Below are 14,597 nucleotides of genomic sequence, written 5' to 3' on the forward strand. Positions count from 1 at the left end.
AACCACTGCGCCACCAGGGAAGTCCCCAAGAGTCAATATTTTTTAACGTGTGGATTTTGACTATTTTACTTTTTTTTGGTGATTACATATCTTTGTATGTTTTCTTGTTAGAATATCATTTTTTTTTTCTTTAAGCAAGTGTATTTATTGTGTCATAAAGCAAATGATCAAATACTGGCCAGTTCTCGGGTTTTGGTGAAGTAGTCAAAAAATGTCATTGAACATCCTGATATTTTCCATCTTTCTCTCACTGTGTTGGCCCTATCTTCCCTCAGAGTTACAAGGGGTTAAAGTAGTTACAAGCACCTGATATAGACTTTACTGCAATTGGCAAAAAGAAAAAAAAAGGAAATTTCCTCCTTCGCTTTTCTTTTAATTGGAGAGAAAAAACATTTTGTGGAAGGTCCCAGTAGACTTTTCATTGAAGGTCCTGTCGATATTCATTGTCAAGATTGGGTCATATACTTTCTCTCTCCCTCGTTGTAAAAAATGGTTAGGAAGCAAAGGTGTCACACCTTTAGCCCCTTAGTGGAAGGTGAGCTTTGCCAGCAAAGAAGGGTGTGGGGAATGCCTGCAGGAAGGCAGCCAACTGTAGAATGTCTTTATTTATGAGAGATCTATACAGATTATGTGCCAAGTATATTCCTTTATTTTGTTACTTGTCTTTAAACTTTCTTCCTGGTGTTTGCTTTATAAAAATTAAAAAAAAAATTTTTCATACTCAAACCTGCAAATATTTTCCTTTGTATAGATTTCTGAGTTTCAGCTTGTATATGCTTTCTCTAATACAAGATTATATAAAATTACTTGTCTTATCTGAAAATACTCTTTTTGTTTGTTTAACTTTTAAATCTATCTGGAATTAAGTTTTGAGTGTAGTGTGAGATAGACATCCAACTTAGTTTTCTTTTCTGTATGGGGAGCCACTTATCGCCAAACTGCTGAATAGTCCATTATTCGCCACATATTTGAAATGCCGTATTATTATGTTCTATGTTCTTGTATAAGCAAAGGTTTGATTTTAGACTTGAGTCTATTTGTTTACCCACCAACATCACACTTTTATTCACTATAGTTTGATACTATGGTTTAATTATATACTAGAACAAGTCATCTCTGTAGTGACTCTTGTTTTTCAGAATATTCTATTTTTGATTTTTTTTTTCCTTCCAGAAAAGCTTTAGAACTGTTGAGTCAAATTTTTAAAGAAATGTTAATTTAGATTAACTGTGGTAAATTGGCATTAAATTTAGTTTATCCATTCAGTAAATTTTTATTTATTATCTACTATGTGTCAAGTATTCTTCTAGGCATTGGGGATATAGTGAATAAAACAGTCCAGAACGGAGGTTACTTCTAAGAGGAAGACAGAAGATAGATAAATAAGCAAAATATATAGGAATTAGAGGGCATGAGTGCTATGGAGAAAAAAAAATAAAGCAGAGAAGTGGGAAAGGGAGTACCAAGGATGGGGTGAGGGTTACAGTTTAAAATACAGTAGTGACTTCAGACATCTTTGCTTAGTGTCATTGATAGGGTGATGTTTGAGATTGACCTGAAAGGGGCGAGGAAATGATTATTGGGTATATTTGAGGGAAGAGAGTTCCAGGTAGAGGAAATAACAAGTACAAAGACTTTGGCATGTTGCTGGAATGGAGGAAGGCTGTGTAGCTAGAGTGAAGTGAACAAGGATCAAGATGAGCCAGAGAGATAATGCTGGTTCCAGATCGTGTAGGGTCTCATAAGTCAATGTAAGCACTTTAGCTACTGCTTTGACTGAGAAGGACATTGTTGGATGGTTTTACGCAGAGGAATAACACGTTATTTTAGTAGTATCACTCTGGCTGCTCTGTTGAGGATAGTCCACAGAATGGGAGGGAAGTAATATGGAAGCAGGGAGACCAGGTGAGAGGGAGTTCCTGATCTGTCTTCTAGTGGTGTGATGTTATAATTTCCTGGCTGTATTTTTGAAGGTGTCGTTCAATATTTCTTCATTTATAATATTCCCCTCCCTCCCTACATATCCTTGTACATACTCTAAGGTTGTCAGATTTTTAATATTTGGTTCTTTTTCTAGCTCACTAAATGACCTACCTGAATTTTTTCTAACTGAGGCTACACAGAGTTTTACTTCTCGTCTTCAGGAAGAATTGAATACTACTACTGATCTATACTCTTATAGGAAAGTTATTGACAATATATCTTCCTGTATGGAGAACTTTGACTTGGGTAAGCCATCTCTTTTCTAGTACTTTTTCTGGCTAACACTTGTCGTTGCATCAGTGTTTTAAATGATGTTAATTTTGGTTCTGAAACTGCTTACCAGTGTTAATTTTTCCCCCACAGGTAGATCAAGTGTTAATAATCTTCTTGAAAATGGTAAGTCCTATTATTTTATTTTATTCTGAGAGGTGACTGCTTGTGTAAGTCATTTTGGAACTGGTTCTTTTAAGTTTCTTGGCAATGGGTGGAGTACTGCAGATGACTAACATACATGGTGTGCCTTCCCTTTAAATTTCTACTTCTGTGATATCATTTGGGTAACAGTGATTTAAAATATTTTCTTGTGCTGAAGTCAAAGTTCACAGTTTTAAATTTCTGATTTTTCATTATATTCTTTTTGTTTCAGTGCTTCATTATCTACAGAAGAGTTTAATTGAAATCTCAGAAGAAAACAGGCAAGTGTTAACATGTTTCCATGCTTGTGTATGTGTGTCTGTACATTTGCAGTTGTGCATTGTGTCTATACAAAGGAAATTGTATTGTATTGCTTGCTTTTTTTTATGTGGCTGTGCCGTGCATCTTGCGGGATCTTAGTTCCCCAACCAGGGATTGAACCCATGGCCCCTGCAGTGGAAGCACAGTCTTAACCACTGGACTGCCAGGGAAGTCCCCACAAAGGAAATTTTTAAGAAGGGTCCAGAATGTGCTCCTTTACATCCCTCTCCATTAATATTAGATGTAATTATTTAAATTTATTTTTTTGAAGTTTGGTATTTAATTTTAAAAGATCAAATAAATTATTATGAGAATAAATGAGAAAGGGAAGAGCTTTTTTTACTAGAGTGTTCCTTTTTCATAGCAGCCTGTTTTTATTTTGTGGATGAAATATGCTCTGTTATCTCTCTGAGGATATTAATAATAAGGTTTTTTTTTTTAAGTTTTCTTGTCTTTACATGGGTCTCTATTTCTTCCAACCTGCTTTTTTTCTGTTTGCTGGTTTTGGTCACTGTATTTGTTGCTGGAAGCTTTCCTTGGAAGTCTGGTGATCCTTGGCCGAGCACTCATTTAAGATTGGGGCACTGAGAGTTGATTTGGATCTCTGTATGTATGGTTGGGGTTGATTGCAGGCTTTATTGTAGGCTAGTCTAGCTGGGCTGTTTCTTTCGGGGAATGCTTGATGCCAGTATCTTTAGGTCTTTTTGCATGGGTAGTGGATTTGCCATGGAAGAATCTTTCAAACCATTGGCTTAATATTCTGTTTGCTGAGTGAGGGAAGAAAGCTGAGATCTTGGCATTTAGCATTTATTGTGCATATATTTTCCTAATTCTCCTGTTTGCAATATGGTATCATTGCTTTAGGTGTGTGTGTTGTCTTCCTGTCCAGACACTTAACTGTTTTACCTTCTCTGGAGTTGTTTACTAGCTTGGGGGGTATGATCCAGAGTTGTCATTCTCAGAGCGTAGCCACTCTTCCTGTTTTCATACCTACATTTAGCTCCACATCAAGGAGCAACTGGTGCCAACAATTTCTTAGCCTTTGGGGGCTGCAAATCAGGTTGCTCTGGGCTTGTTCTCTGACTTAGGATTCACCTTTCTTGATTTTGCTAAGTCAGTTATCACTCATCCATCTGCTCCTAAAATTTTAGTATTATTGTCTTTTGTTGCCCTTGTGTATTTATGTCTTTTTATGTTTTAAATCCCTTGGTTGTTGGTTTAGGGATGTTCTGTGGGAGAGTAGAAGTAATATCTTTGTGCCATCTTTAACCCAAGTCTCCTTTTACCTTACCAGGAGCTCCTTCTCTGTTTCCTTCTAGGCTCTTTTTCCTCTGCTCATCTCTTAAATATGAGTTCTGTCCTTTTCATTCTGTTTGTTCTGACTGCTTAATATCATCCACTTCTTTGGTGTCAGCTACCATCTCTATACTTAGGATTCCCAGGCATCACTCCAAGTTAGATCTTTTCCTTGAGTGGTAGACTCATATAGCGGTTGTCTCCTGGGAAGACAGCCAGCTCAACTCATATAGCGGTTGTCTCCTGATTGTCTCCTCGTTGTTTTACAGGGTGCCTCAAATTCAATGCATCCAAAAGAAAATTCACTGTCCTTTTATATATTGTTGTTTTACCCACAACCCCTGGTAACCTCTATTCTACTTTATGTCTCTTTGAATTTGCATATTCTAGATAAACTCAAATAAGTAGAATACAATATTTGTCCTTTTGTGTCTGGCTTATTTTACTTATAATGTTTTAAAGGTTAATCTATGTTGTAGCATGTATCAATTTCACTCCTTTTAATGGCAGAATATTCCATTGTATATATAGGCCACATTCTGTTTATCCATTCATCTGTTGATGGACATTTGGGTTGTTTCTACCTTTTGGCTAATGTGAATAATGCTGCTGTAAACATTGGTATACCAGTATCTGCTTGAGTCTCTACTGTCAGTTCCTTTGGGTATATACTTAGGAGTAGAATTGCTGGATCATATAGTAATTCTATGTTTAACTTTTTGAGGAGCGAGCCCCCAAACTGTTTTCCCTGACTTTTGTTTTAATATCATCATTGCTCTTGTGTTCTGCTATGTTGAGAATAGACTGAGAAGAGCAAGGATAGAAGCTGGGAGACCAGTTAGGAGGCTATTGCAGTAATAGTAATGCAAGGGAGAGATGAGAGTGGCTCAGGCCAGGAGTAGCAGTGGAGGTGGTCTGATTCTAGATATATTTTGAAGGTAGAACCAACAGGATTTTCTTACAGATGGGACGAGGGGGAGAGGAGTCAAGGATGACTGCCAAGTTCTTGTAGGATAGAGATCCTAGCAGGTGGAGCTGGTGTGGAGTTGTGGATAAGTTCACGTAGTTTGAGATGTCTGTCAGACATCCAGGTGAAGATGTTGAGTAGGAAGTTGCACACACAAGCCTGGAATTGGAAAAAGAGGTCTGGGCTGGAGATGAAAATTGGGGAATTGTCAGCATATAGACTATAATTTAAAGCTTATGAGCTAGATGAGCTCAGCATCAAGGGAATGAATTAGATAGACAGAAGAAGTAAAGACTGGGTTGCGGTGAGCTTGAGCATAAAGGCATCAGGGAGAAGAACTAGCCAAGGTGTCTGAGAAGGCTCAACAATAGTGAAGTAGGAGAAAAATCTAAGGGCACCTGGCATTTTGGAAGCCAGATCAAGGAAGTTACAAGGTTAGGGAGTGTTCAGATTTAGAAATTATGTCATTTATTCTTTTTTTTTTTTTAATTGAAGTATAGTTGATTTACAACTTTGTGTTAATTACTGCTGCACAGCAAAGTGACTCAGTTATACATATATATATATACATTCTTTTTCATATTCTTTTCTATTATGGTTTATCATAGGATATCGAATATAGTTCCCTGTGCTATACAGTAGGACCTGTTGTTTATCCCTTCTATATATACCAGTTTGTATCTGCTAATCCCAAACTCCCAATCCATCCCTCCTCCACTCCCCGTCCCCCCTTGGGAACCACCAATCTTTTCTCTATGTCCGTGATTCTGTTTCTGTTTCATGGATATGTTCATTCGTGTCATATTTTAGATTCTACATGTAAGTGATAGCATATGTATTTGTCTTTCTCTTTCTGACTTCCTTCACTTAGTATGATAATCTCTAGTTGCATCCATGTTGCTGCAAATGGCATTTTGTTCTTTTTTTATGGCTGAGTAGTAGTCCATTATATATATATGTACCACATGTTCTTTATCCATTCATCTGTCGATGGACATTTAGGATGTTTTCATGTCTTGGCTATTGTGAGTAGTGCTGCAATGAACATATGGGTGCATGTATCTTTTTGAATTATAGTTTTGTCTGGATAAATGCCCAGGAGTGGGATTGCTGGATCATATGGTAATTCTATTTTTAGTTTTCTTGGGAAACTCCATACTGTTTTCCACAGTGACTGTACCATTTATTCCTGATTTGTTATTTTTACTTGAAAAAGAAGAAGTGAGGTTAGTCATTAGCTGAGAAAATGGGAAAATTTTGAGGTAAGTTAAGAGTGTTGGAAGTTTGCAATAAATGTCTACATAACTGGAATATTTATGGGAATGGAAGAGAGAGGCGTAAATATTGATTATAATCTAAAATTGATTTTGGCCCTTTGATTGAGGGATTATTTTGGAGAGATAGAAAAGGTGACATTTTAATTTGACTTTTCTTTTGTAATAATTTCTTTTCTTTGTTGTAGAAAATTGGCTGGAAATCATATTGTTCAAACTCAGTTGATGAATGACTTGTTGGTAGGCATTAGAGTTTCAGTGATGGTAGTACAGAAAGTACAAGGTTTCCAGAGACTTCATTTGAAGAGTTCTCCTACATGGCAAAGTATGTGTGGATTGCTGAGTATTTTTACCAAGTTTTTAAGTGATGGTAAGTATAAAACATACAAATGATGATTACAATTGAGTATCAATCACTTTGCTACTAATGGTATGAAATATTTGGTACTTAACTGAGATATAGAACTTCCTCTCCCCCAGCCCCTCAAAGTGGCAAAAGGTTCTGGATTACAGTTCAACAAGGGATAACATTGAAGGACTTTTCTAAATGTGTGTATGCGTGTATGCATGTGTGTATTGTATACAAAGAAGAAAACCCAACAATCTTAGTGTTGGAAAGCCACAGACTATAAAAAGCAAAAGAAAATTCTTGAGAAATTTCCAAATTTGGAGGTACGATCTGGAAAGATTAGTGTAACCCATGCATTTCTCCTTAGCAGCAGGTGTTACCTTCAGATAATGACAGCGGTCATTGTAGGGCTGGTCATTATTCCTCCTTATATCTCATGTTGCTTCTGTCCATATGAACTGTACCACCAGGAAACCAAGTAGGTAATGAGAGGAAGTGTCTATTTTTTTTTTTTGTCTATTTAGTAAAAATGTTTAATGCTGCCAAAAAGTATAAAAATACAGTAGGAATGGCAGTACAACACCAAGTAGTGTATCCTAATTTATTTCTTTTACATCTTTCTACATTTCATACATGCATTGAAAAACTTAACAATGCACCAAATTAGAGGGTTCTGCAAAGTCTTCTGCTGGTGGTTGCTCTTTGTTCCCTGGATGTAAGGTTTACTTTGTAAACAGACAAATGTGAGGCAATCTACAGGCTTATCAAGGAGAAGAAGTGTCTTTTTATAAAAGTGTTTCAACTAAGGAGTTAAAATGAAATGATAGAATTAGAATATCACCATTTTGTTACCCCCAGTGACTTGAGGTAGGCATTAGGCGTCAACAACTGCTAACATTACAGAAACAGACAACCAGACAACATGTGCCTCTTGCTTTTGAGTCTTGCTTTTACCACGTGTAGTCTTCCCAAAGGAATTGGACTTGAGACTGACCCCGTCTCTAGGTCACCTGCCATTTTGCAGGAATTACAGAGGACAGAAGAAAGTGTTGAACCACACTAGGAGTAAACATCCAGATTATGGGAAACTCTGCAGGTTAAAAGGACAGAGTTCTTCAACAGAAATTATAATAAAAAGGACGGAAGGGACACCTGTAGATTAAAGGACATATCAAAAAAATTTTAAATGGGCGAGACTATAGTGTCTAGGGATGCACATTTGATTAATGAAACTATTTAAAAATAATAAGGCAGTCATTACTGTGAAAGTCAGGATAATGCTTACTCAGGGTGAGAGAGAGGAGCTTGTGATTGGGGTGAGGCATGTGGATGAGCCCTCTGGGCTGGGTGGCCAAGTTCTATTTCTTGCCTTGGATGGTGGGTACAAGGGTGTTAACCTTCTAATAATTCATTAAGGTATACATTTGCTTTGGATGTTTTCTGTATCTGTGTTTTATATTACAATAAGATTAGCAAAAATGTTATACTAAACATATAAGTATCTACATAAAAAGCTGTATTACCTTTTCACCCTTTACCTCCTATTCTATATGGTAATGTATGTATGAATATTAACTTAATTAGAAAAACATTAATGGGATCTGTTCAGAGCTCTTGCTTGTAAAAAAACAGTAACTGACTGATTTTGCTAGGCTGATTCGAAAAAAATAGTATCTCATTGTTTATATGTTCTTAACCCTGGTAACTAGTGAGAGTCCTAACTATATTGTCTCATTAGTATTTCTTTTCTTTCCTCTCTTTTCCTTCCTTCCTTCCTTCCTTCCTGCCTTCTTTCCTTTCTCTCTCTCTCTGTCTCCCCCTCTCTTCCTTCCTTCCTTCCTGCCTTCCTTCCTTCCTGCCTTCCTTCCTTTGCCTAGGATCTCAGATAAGTATTAAAAGGAAAATGAAGTTCCTTTTATTAAGGCATAATTTACAGACATGTTTTCAGAGGATATTTACATTTTAAAAGAGGAATTTATAAATCTAAAAAAAAAAAGACTTCAGTGAAATGCAGAGAAGACATGAATTTAATGTGAGGCAACCTCATTTCTGAAAAGTTGATGGCCCCTAATCAATGCTGTTCTTCCCTGGGATTTTAAAGCTTCATGTATCAGTAAAGTGCTTAGCTGTAAGTAGCAGAAAACTGAACTTCAGGGATTTAATTAAATGTGCCTCCCCACATAAGGATAAATTCAGAGGCAGGTGATCCAGAACTACTGTAGGCAGTCTGGGACCCAAACATTTCTGCTTTTCTGCTTTGCCGTCTTCAGCATGTTGGCTTTCATCCATATGTTTGTTGTTTCGTGGTTACTATATGACTGCTCTGTCTCCAGACCCCTTGTCTGTGTTCAGGGCAGGAAGGAGGACCAGTTGCATCTTTACCTTTAATCTGGAAGAACAAAAATAGCCAAAAGATTTCTGCTTACATCCCATTGGCCTGAATCCTCATATGGTACCCTTAGTTGCAAGGAAGATTGAGGAAACAGGTATCCTGTCTTTGGCTGGGCACGTGGATCTCCCAGAGTCACAGTTCGTTAACAGGGATAAAGGGCAGAATAGATTTTTGGAAGATAGCTTATAGTAGGTATTCATAATTCTTACCCCAAGGTGAATAATTCACTGTATTATTTTGTTTACCTTCTCACAAACCAGAGGCTAATAGAAAACAAAAAGAAGATAGTAAGCAAGGATTGTTTGGTTACATTGGGTACAGTGCCAGTGAGAGCAGAGTTTGTAATTAGCACTGATGTGGGCTCTTTACACAAGCCCTGAAATCACTTTAAGAAAAAGTAATGTACCATGGGGACTGGGATGCAGAGGCCTCAGTGGAAGGGAGGGAATAGGAGGTATTGCTGCTAGATGTGCTGGGAGGGAGTAGATGGAGAGGAAGAGAGAGTGGATGTTAGAGGAGAAAGGAAGGAATCACATTGATTATTTGTGTGCTGGGCATAAAAGCCTTTATGTTCATTATTTATTTCAACCTTACAACAACTGTGTCAGGTAGGAGTTATATTTTTCCCATTTTACAGAAGAGAAAGCTGAATCCCTGGGAAGTTAAATAACTTAATCAAGGCCTATCCACCTAGGAAGTGGTCAAGCTACAAATTGCACCCAGGACTGTCTGACCCCACGGCATCTGCTCTTTCTACTGTACCACAGTATCCATCATCATTTAATACATGCTTTCTACTTTTTTGCCAAATAGATGACCTCTTACAGACAATTCAGAGTACATCTGGATTAGCTGTTATTCTTTTTATTAAGGCTATGTTTCATCCACCTGAAAAGATTCCTTATTTGGTAAGTCCATCTCCTTTTTAGAATTGTACTTTATTGATAGTTAGACACGTTTTTTATTTTAGGATTTTTTTGATGTGGACCATTTTTTAAAGTCTTTATTGAATTTGCCACAATACTGCTTCTGTTCTATGTTTTTTTGGTTTTTTGTCCCCGAGACATGAAGATCCCAGCTCCCCAACCAGGGATCGAACCCGCACCCCCTGCATTGGAAGGCAACGTCTCAACCACTGGACCACCAGGGAAGTCCCGACACATGTTTTAAAAAATATTTTTAGGGACTTCCCTGGTGGCGTAGTGGTTAAGAATCCGCCTGCCAATGCAGGGGACACGGGTTCGATCCCTGGTCCGGGAAGATCCCACATGCCGCGGAGCAACTAAGCCTGTGCGCCAGAGCCTGCAAGCCACAATTACTGAACCCTCATGCCACAACTACTGAAGGCCATGTGCCTAGAGCCCATGCTGTGCAACAAGAGAAGCCACCGTAATGAGAAGACCGCGTACCACAACGAAGAGTAGCCCCAGCTCGCCGCAACTAGAGAAAGCCTGCACACAGCAATGAAGACCCAACGCAGCCAAAAATAAATCAATTAATTAAAAAATATTTTTTTAAAGAAGTGAATTAAAAAAATTTTTTTGGCATAGTCAGAATCTTTCTGATGACCTTTTTCCCTTATAATAAGTGACTTCCAAAAATTTGGATAAAGCAGAAAGAAGACAATAATAGTCACCTATAAATCTGTCTCACAAAGATAATCATTATCAACATTTTTGGGTGTATATCCTTGTTTTTTTCTAGTGTTGTTTGTTCAGTTCCATCTCTCAGTATCATAAAAGATATTTGTGTTATTAAAATTAGAGATTAATGTATAGATATATACAGTAATAACTTTTTGATAAATGTTATTTTTATTAAGAATAACCCAAATATTGTACTAGAATCAATTGTTCAGGGAATTTGATTGTATGGAAGGTGTAAGTTGATAACACAATTCTTGTATTTAGAACTAGCAGTTTTTTTTTTCCTTACTGTTTTATCTAGGAACTTATTTTAGTTCTTTATTAAGAGCAAAATGACTTTATACAAAATAGATGTATACTGTTTTATGAGCTCACATGAAGTAATTATCATTGGATAAAGTTAAAAATTTTAATTTCTCAAATCACCTCTAAAAAAGCATTAGTTAATAATCTCATCCACCTGCAGGTGGCAATGTGTTGTGCTCTCCCAGTACATTCAAACCAGCAAAATGGTTCATGTATTTAGATTCAATTTTTTTCCTCTTGATATAATAATTTTAACACTTGTGGGTTTTTCACCTTTAGATTCAGTGTTTTTCCTAGGACATTTCAGGGGAAAGAGAATTTTGGATTTATAATTTGGGATATCTGGAAAGTTTTAGAGGCTTTATGTGTATCAGCTCTGTCATATTTTTCAGATTAGTAGTTTGCTTCTCCGTTCAGTGGACCACACCAGCATCCCCGAGTGGCTTTTGAACTGCTGCAGGAGCCTTTGTTGTTCTGATGTCTCCCAGTCAGCTCTCTTATTCCTGTGTCAGGGGACACTCACCATGTTGGATTGGCAGGATGGGAGGATGGGCCCCAGTGGGGAGGCCCTGCTCTTGGATACTGTGCGTGTTCTGTTCACCTTGAGTTCACAGTGAGTTTTGTCTCATATTTTGCTTCGCTTGTCAGACATTTAAAAGATGGCAGCTGAGCTGGCTTACTTAGTAATTCAATGAAAAGTGGCCAGGATAATCTTAAATTAGAAGGGAGATATGTGTGGGGAATGAAGTGGGTATGAAAGTAGAACAGGAGAAGATGGGATGATGGGAGAGAGAGAGAGAAATTATTGGTGCAGGTTAACCTGTAGTGAACACTTGTAAAATTAATTTTAACATTCAGTCTCTAATGCAAGCATTTAAAAAAATTATAAACACTTCTATAAGTATAATGCTTTAGAATTTACGAATCACTTCAGCATAGGTAGTTCAGTGTGATCCTCACATGTCTGATAGATAGGATAGGAAATCTAATCTGTTGAATGGGTAAAGTGAAGCTTAGAAAAGTAAATGCTTACCTAATAGCATATTGCTTTTAAGCACCTAAGCCAGAAATGTAATGAGGTCTTCTGACTTCACTGGATTGTATTTTGTGTTTTTTTGATGTAAGTTGTGCATATTTTAAAGTAATTTAAAAATTATTCTTCATTGTTTATTTTATAAGTTTATTGAGATATAATTTACATACCATATAATTCACCTATTTAAAGCATGTAGTTCAATTTTTTTTTTAGTATGTATATTTACAGGGTTGTGCAGCTATCACCACAGTCAACTTTAGAATATTTTCATTACCCCAGAAAGAAGCCCCATTCCCACTAATATTCCCTAGCCCCTCAGTATATTTTAAAACACCTGGGAAAGATGCATCTCAATCAAAGTAATGAACATTTCCATCACCTGCAAAAGTTTCCCTGTGTCCTTTTATGGATTAGTTTTTATGAAATGGAAAGATTCATATGCAAATTTGAGATCTGTTGGCTTTGTAATTTTTTGTTGTAAATTTAATAATGATTCAATTTTCTGATCATTCTTTATATTTTGTATTGATATTTTTAAAGTCTGAGTGATTATAAAATGAAATTCCTTTTACTAGTCAGTATAAAATAATATGACTCATTTTTCTTCAGGATCAAGGAGTCAACTCTGGAAATGTTTCTGTCTAGAATTTTGGCATCTTGGACTAATTCAGCTATACAAGTCCTTGAATCAAGTTCCCCAAGGCTAAAGGACTGTCTGAATGGGAATTCAGATGTGGTTAGGAGACTTTTGGAATATGTCTATACCCACTGGGAACATCCATTGGATGCTTTGAGACACCAAACCAAAATCATATTCAGAAATATTCTCCAAATGCACCAGCTTGCCCTGGAAGAGTCAGGTTCAGATTTGGCTGCTGATGGTTTCATTTTTCAACTGACTGAGAGTCTTCTGCGATTGGAATGGCATAGTAAAGGAAAGTACACATGCCTTGGTTGTTTAGTAGATTACATAGGAATTGAACATATTTTGGCATTAGCTAAAACTATTCCATCGCAAATCTTAGAGGTGATGGGGGACCAGTCCTTGGTGCCTTATGCAAGTGACCTCTTGGAAACCATGTTTAAAAATCATAAGAGTCGTTTGAAATCCCAGGCTGTTGACAGCACTTGGATTGACAAGTGGCATGAGACTTGGGTTTCTCCTCTGCTGTTTATACTGTGTGAAGGAAATCTGGATCAAAAATCTTACGTGATTGATTATTACTTGCCAAAATTATTGAATTGCAACCCTGAAAGCTTAAGCTACATGGTAAAGATTCTTCAGACTTCTGCTGATGCTAAAACTGGTAAGAAAATGAATTTTTTTGTTTTAGTAATTTCTAATTAGGATGCTTAAGTTTAGGTACCTAGGCAGATGTTGCCCATATGCAAATTTAAATATTACCATTTCCTTTAATAGTAAAGGAGGATATTAAAGATAGAAATTTTGGATTGAAATGAATGTTCCTGTACCTAGCTGAATAGAGTTTTTGGCTGAAGTCATTTCTACAGGCTAAGGATTGATCCCAGTTATGATTATGAGGTTTCCTTTATTACTAGGTTTTAATTCATTTTACCAAGTTTTTATTATTTGGTTGTCAGACTGGAGTAAACGTTTGTGTGTTTTATGTAATTTGTTTATTCAAGTGATTGAAATAGTAATTAAAAATTGTTTTAGGCAAGGTTAAAGACAGGTAAATTGGCAGTAGCAAGTATTTGTCTCTGGGAAAGAGAGAAAAAATTTAGAAGCATGACCTCAGGAAACAGCTCTCTCTGGTCATTTAGAATAAGCATAAACATCCCATTGAAACTCAGTAACCTTGAAAGAATCACTGCATTGAAGCATAATTTAGTAATTAATATATAAAACGATGATCCTGACTCCTCATGTAAATCTTAAAATTATCATATTCTGTTTAACAAAGCAGGAATATGGTACCCTACACCACATTTTAGGAGTATTTCTAACTAAAATTTAAGTTAAAATCTTTCAATCCTTCAAAGAATAACCATGAGATAGCTGGAAAATTTGATTCCTATACACAAAAATGAGCCTTATTTATAATTTTTAACAATAATCGTCCTTGCATTTTTGAGAAGCCATCTAAAGCTGAGGACCCGTGAATCTGTTCTGAAGCTAGGCAGTCTTTATTTTAAATCAGGGTGTCCTGTGAGCCAGAGCTCCCTATCCCCTTAGTAACGGCTGATGTCCTGGCCTCTGAAAGCATCAGGTTCTTTGTGATACCCCTTTTATCTCCTTTGCTAAGAAGAAACAGTAACTCCAAAATATACAGAGAGGTTCAGTTTTGTTTTTAGAGAAATAATGGTCTTTAGCCACTGAAGTGTTTTTCCTATTTTCGGCTGAAAGTCATTTTAGTTATTTTTATTGTTTTAAATATTTCTTCACTTGATTTTTTTCCTGATTGACTTGATGGTCTATTTTCTAACTGTCAAGGGAAAGGTAAAAATATCAGCCAAAAATTATGATTTTTTTAAGTTAACAAAAAGTGGATTATGCTTACTGAAATTATTGATTTAAGAACTATTAAATCCTTTTAAATAATGATTTTATAATAGAAACACTAATTCATGTTAGAATTTAGCTTGTTTCTT

The 14,597-nt window shown here is 36.5% G+C and overlaps 1 protein-coding gene across 2 annotated transcripts in view; it reads left to right on the forward strand.

Annotated features, from left to right (window-relative positions):
• THADA (THADA armadillo repeat containing) overlaps positions 1 to 14,597 on the forward strand; it is a 314,299-nt gene that overhangs the window by 10,332 nt on the left and 289,370 nt on the right. For both annotated transcript variants that reach the window (XM_057557813.1, XM_057557812.1), the window contains exons 5-11: positions 2,078 to 2,229; positions 2,347 to 2,379; positions 2,630 to 2,678; positions 6,444 to 6,625; positions 9,810 to 9,904; positions 11,341 to 11,561; positions 12,594 to 13,291. In XM_057557813.1, the coding sequence (XP_057413796.1) occupies positions 2,078 to 2,229; positions 2,347 to 2,379; positions 2,630 to 2,678; positions 6,444 to 6,625; positions 9,810 to 9,904; positions 11,341 to 11,561; positions 12,594 to 13,291 (1,430 nt within the window). The remainder of the gene's footprint in view (positions 1 to 2,077; positions 2,230 to 2,346; positions 2,380 to 2,629; positions 2,679 to 6,443; positions 6,626 to 9,809; positions 9,905 to 11,340; positions 11,562 to 12,593; positions 13,292 to 14,597) is intronic.

Source organism: Balaenoptera acutorostrata, chromosome 12 (assembly GCF_949987535.1).
Source record: "Balaenoptera acutorostrata chromosome 12, mBalAcu1.1, whole genome shotgun sequence".
In the NCBI taxonomy this organism is placed as follows: domain Eukaryota; kingdom Metazoa; phylum Chordata; class Mammalia; order Artiodactyla; family Balaenopteridae; genus Balaenoptera; species Balaenoptera acutorostrata.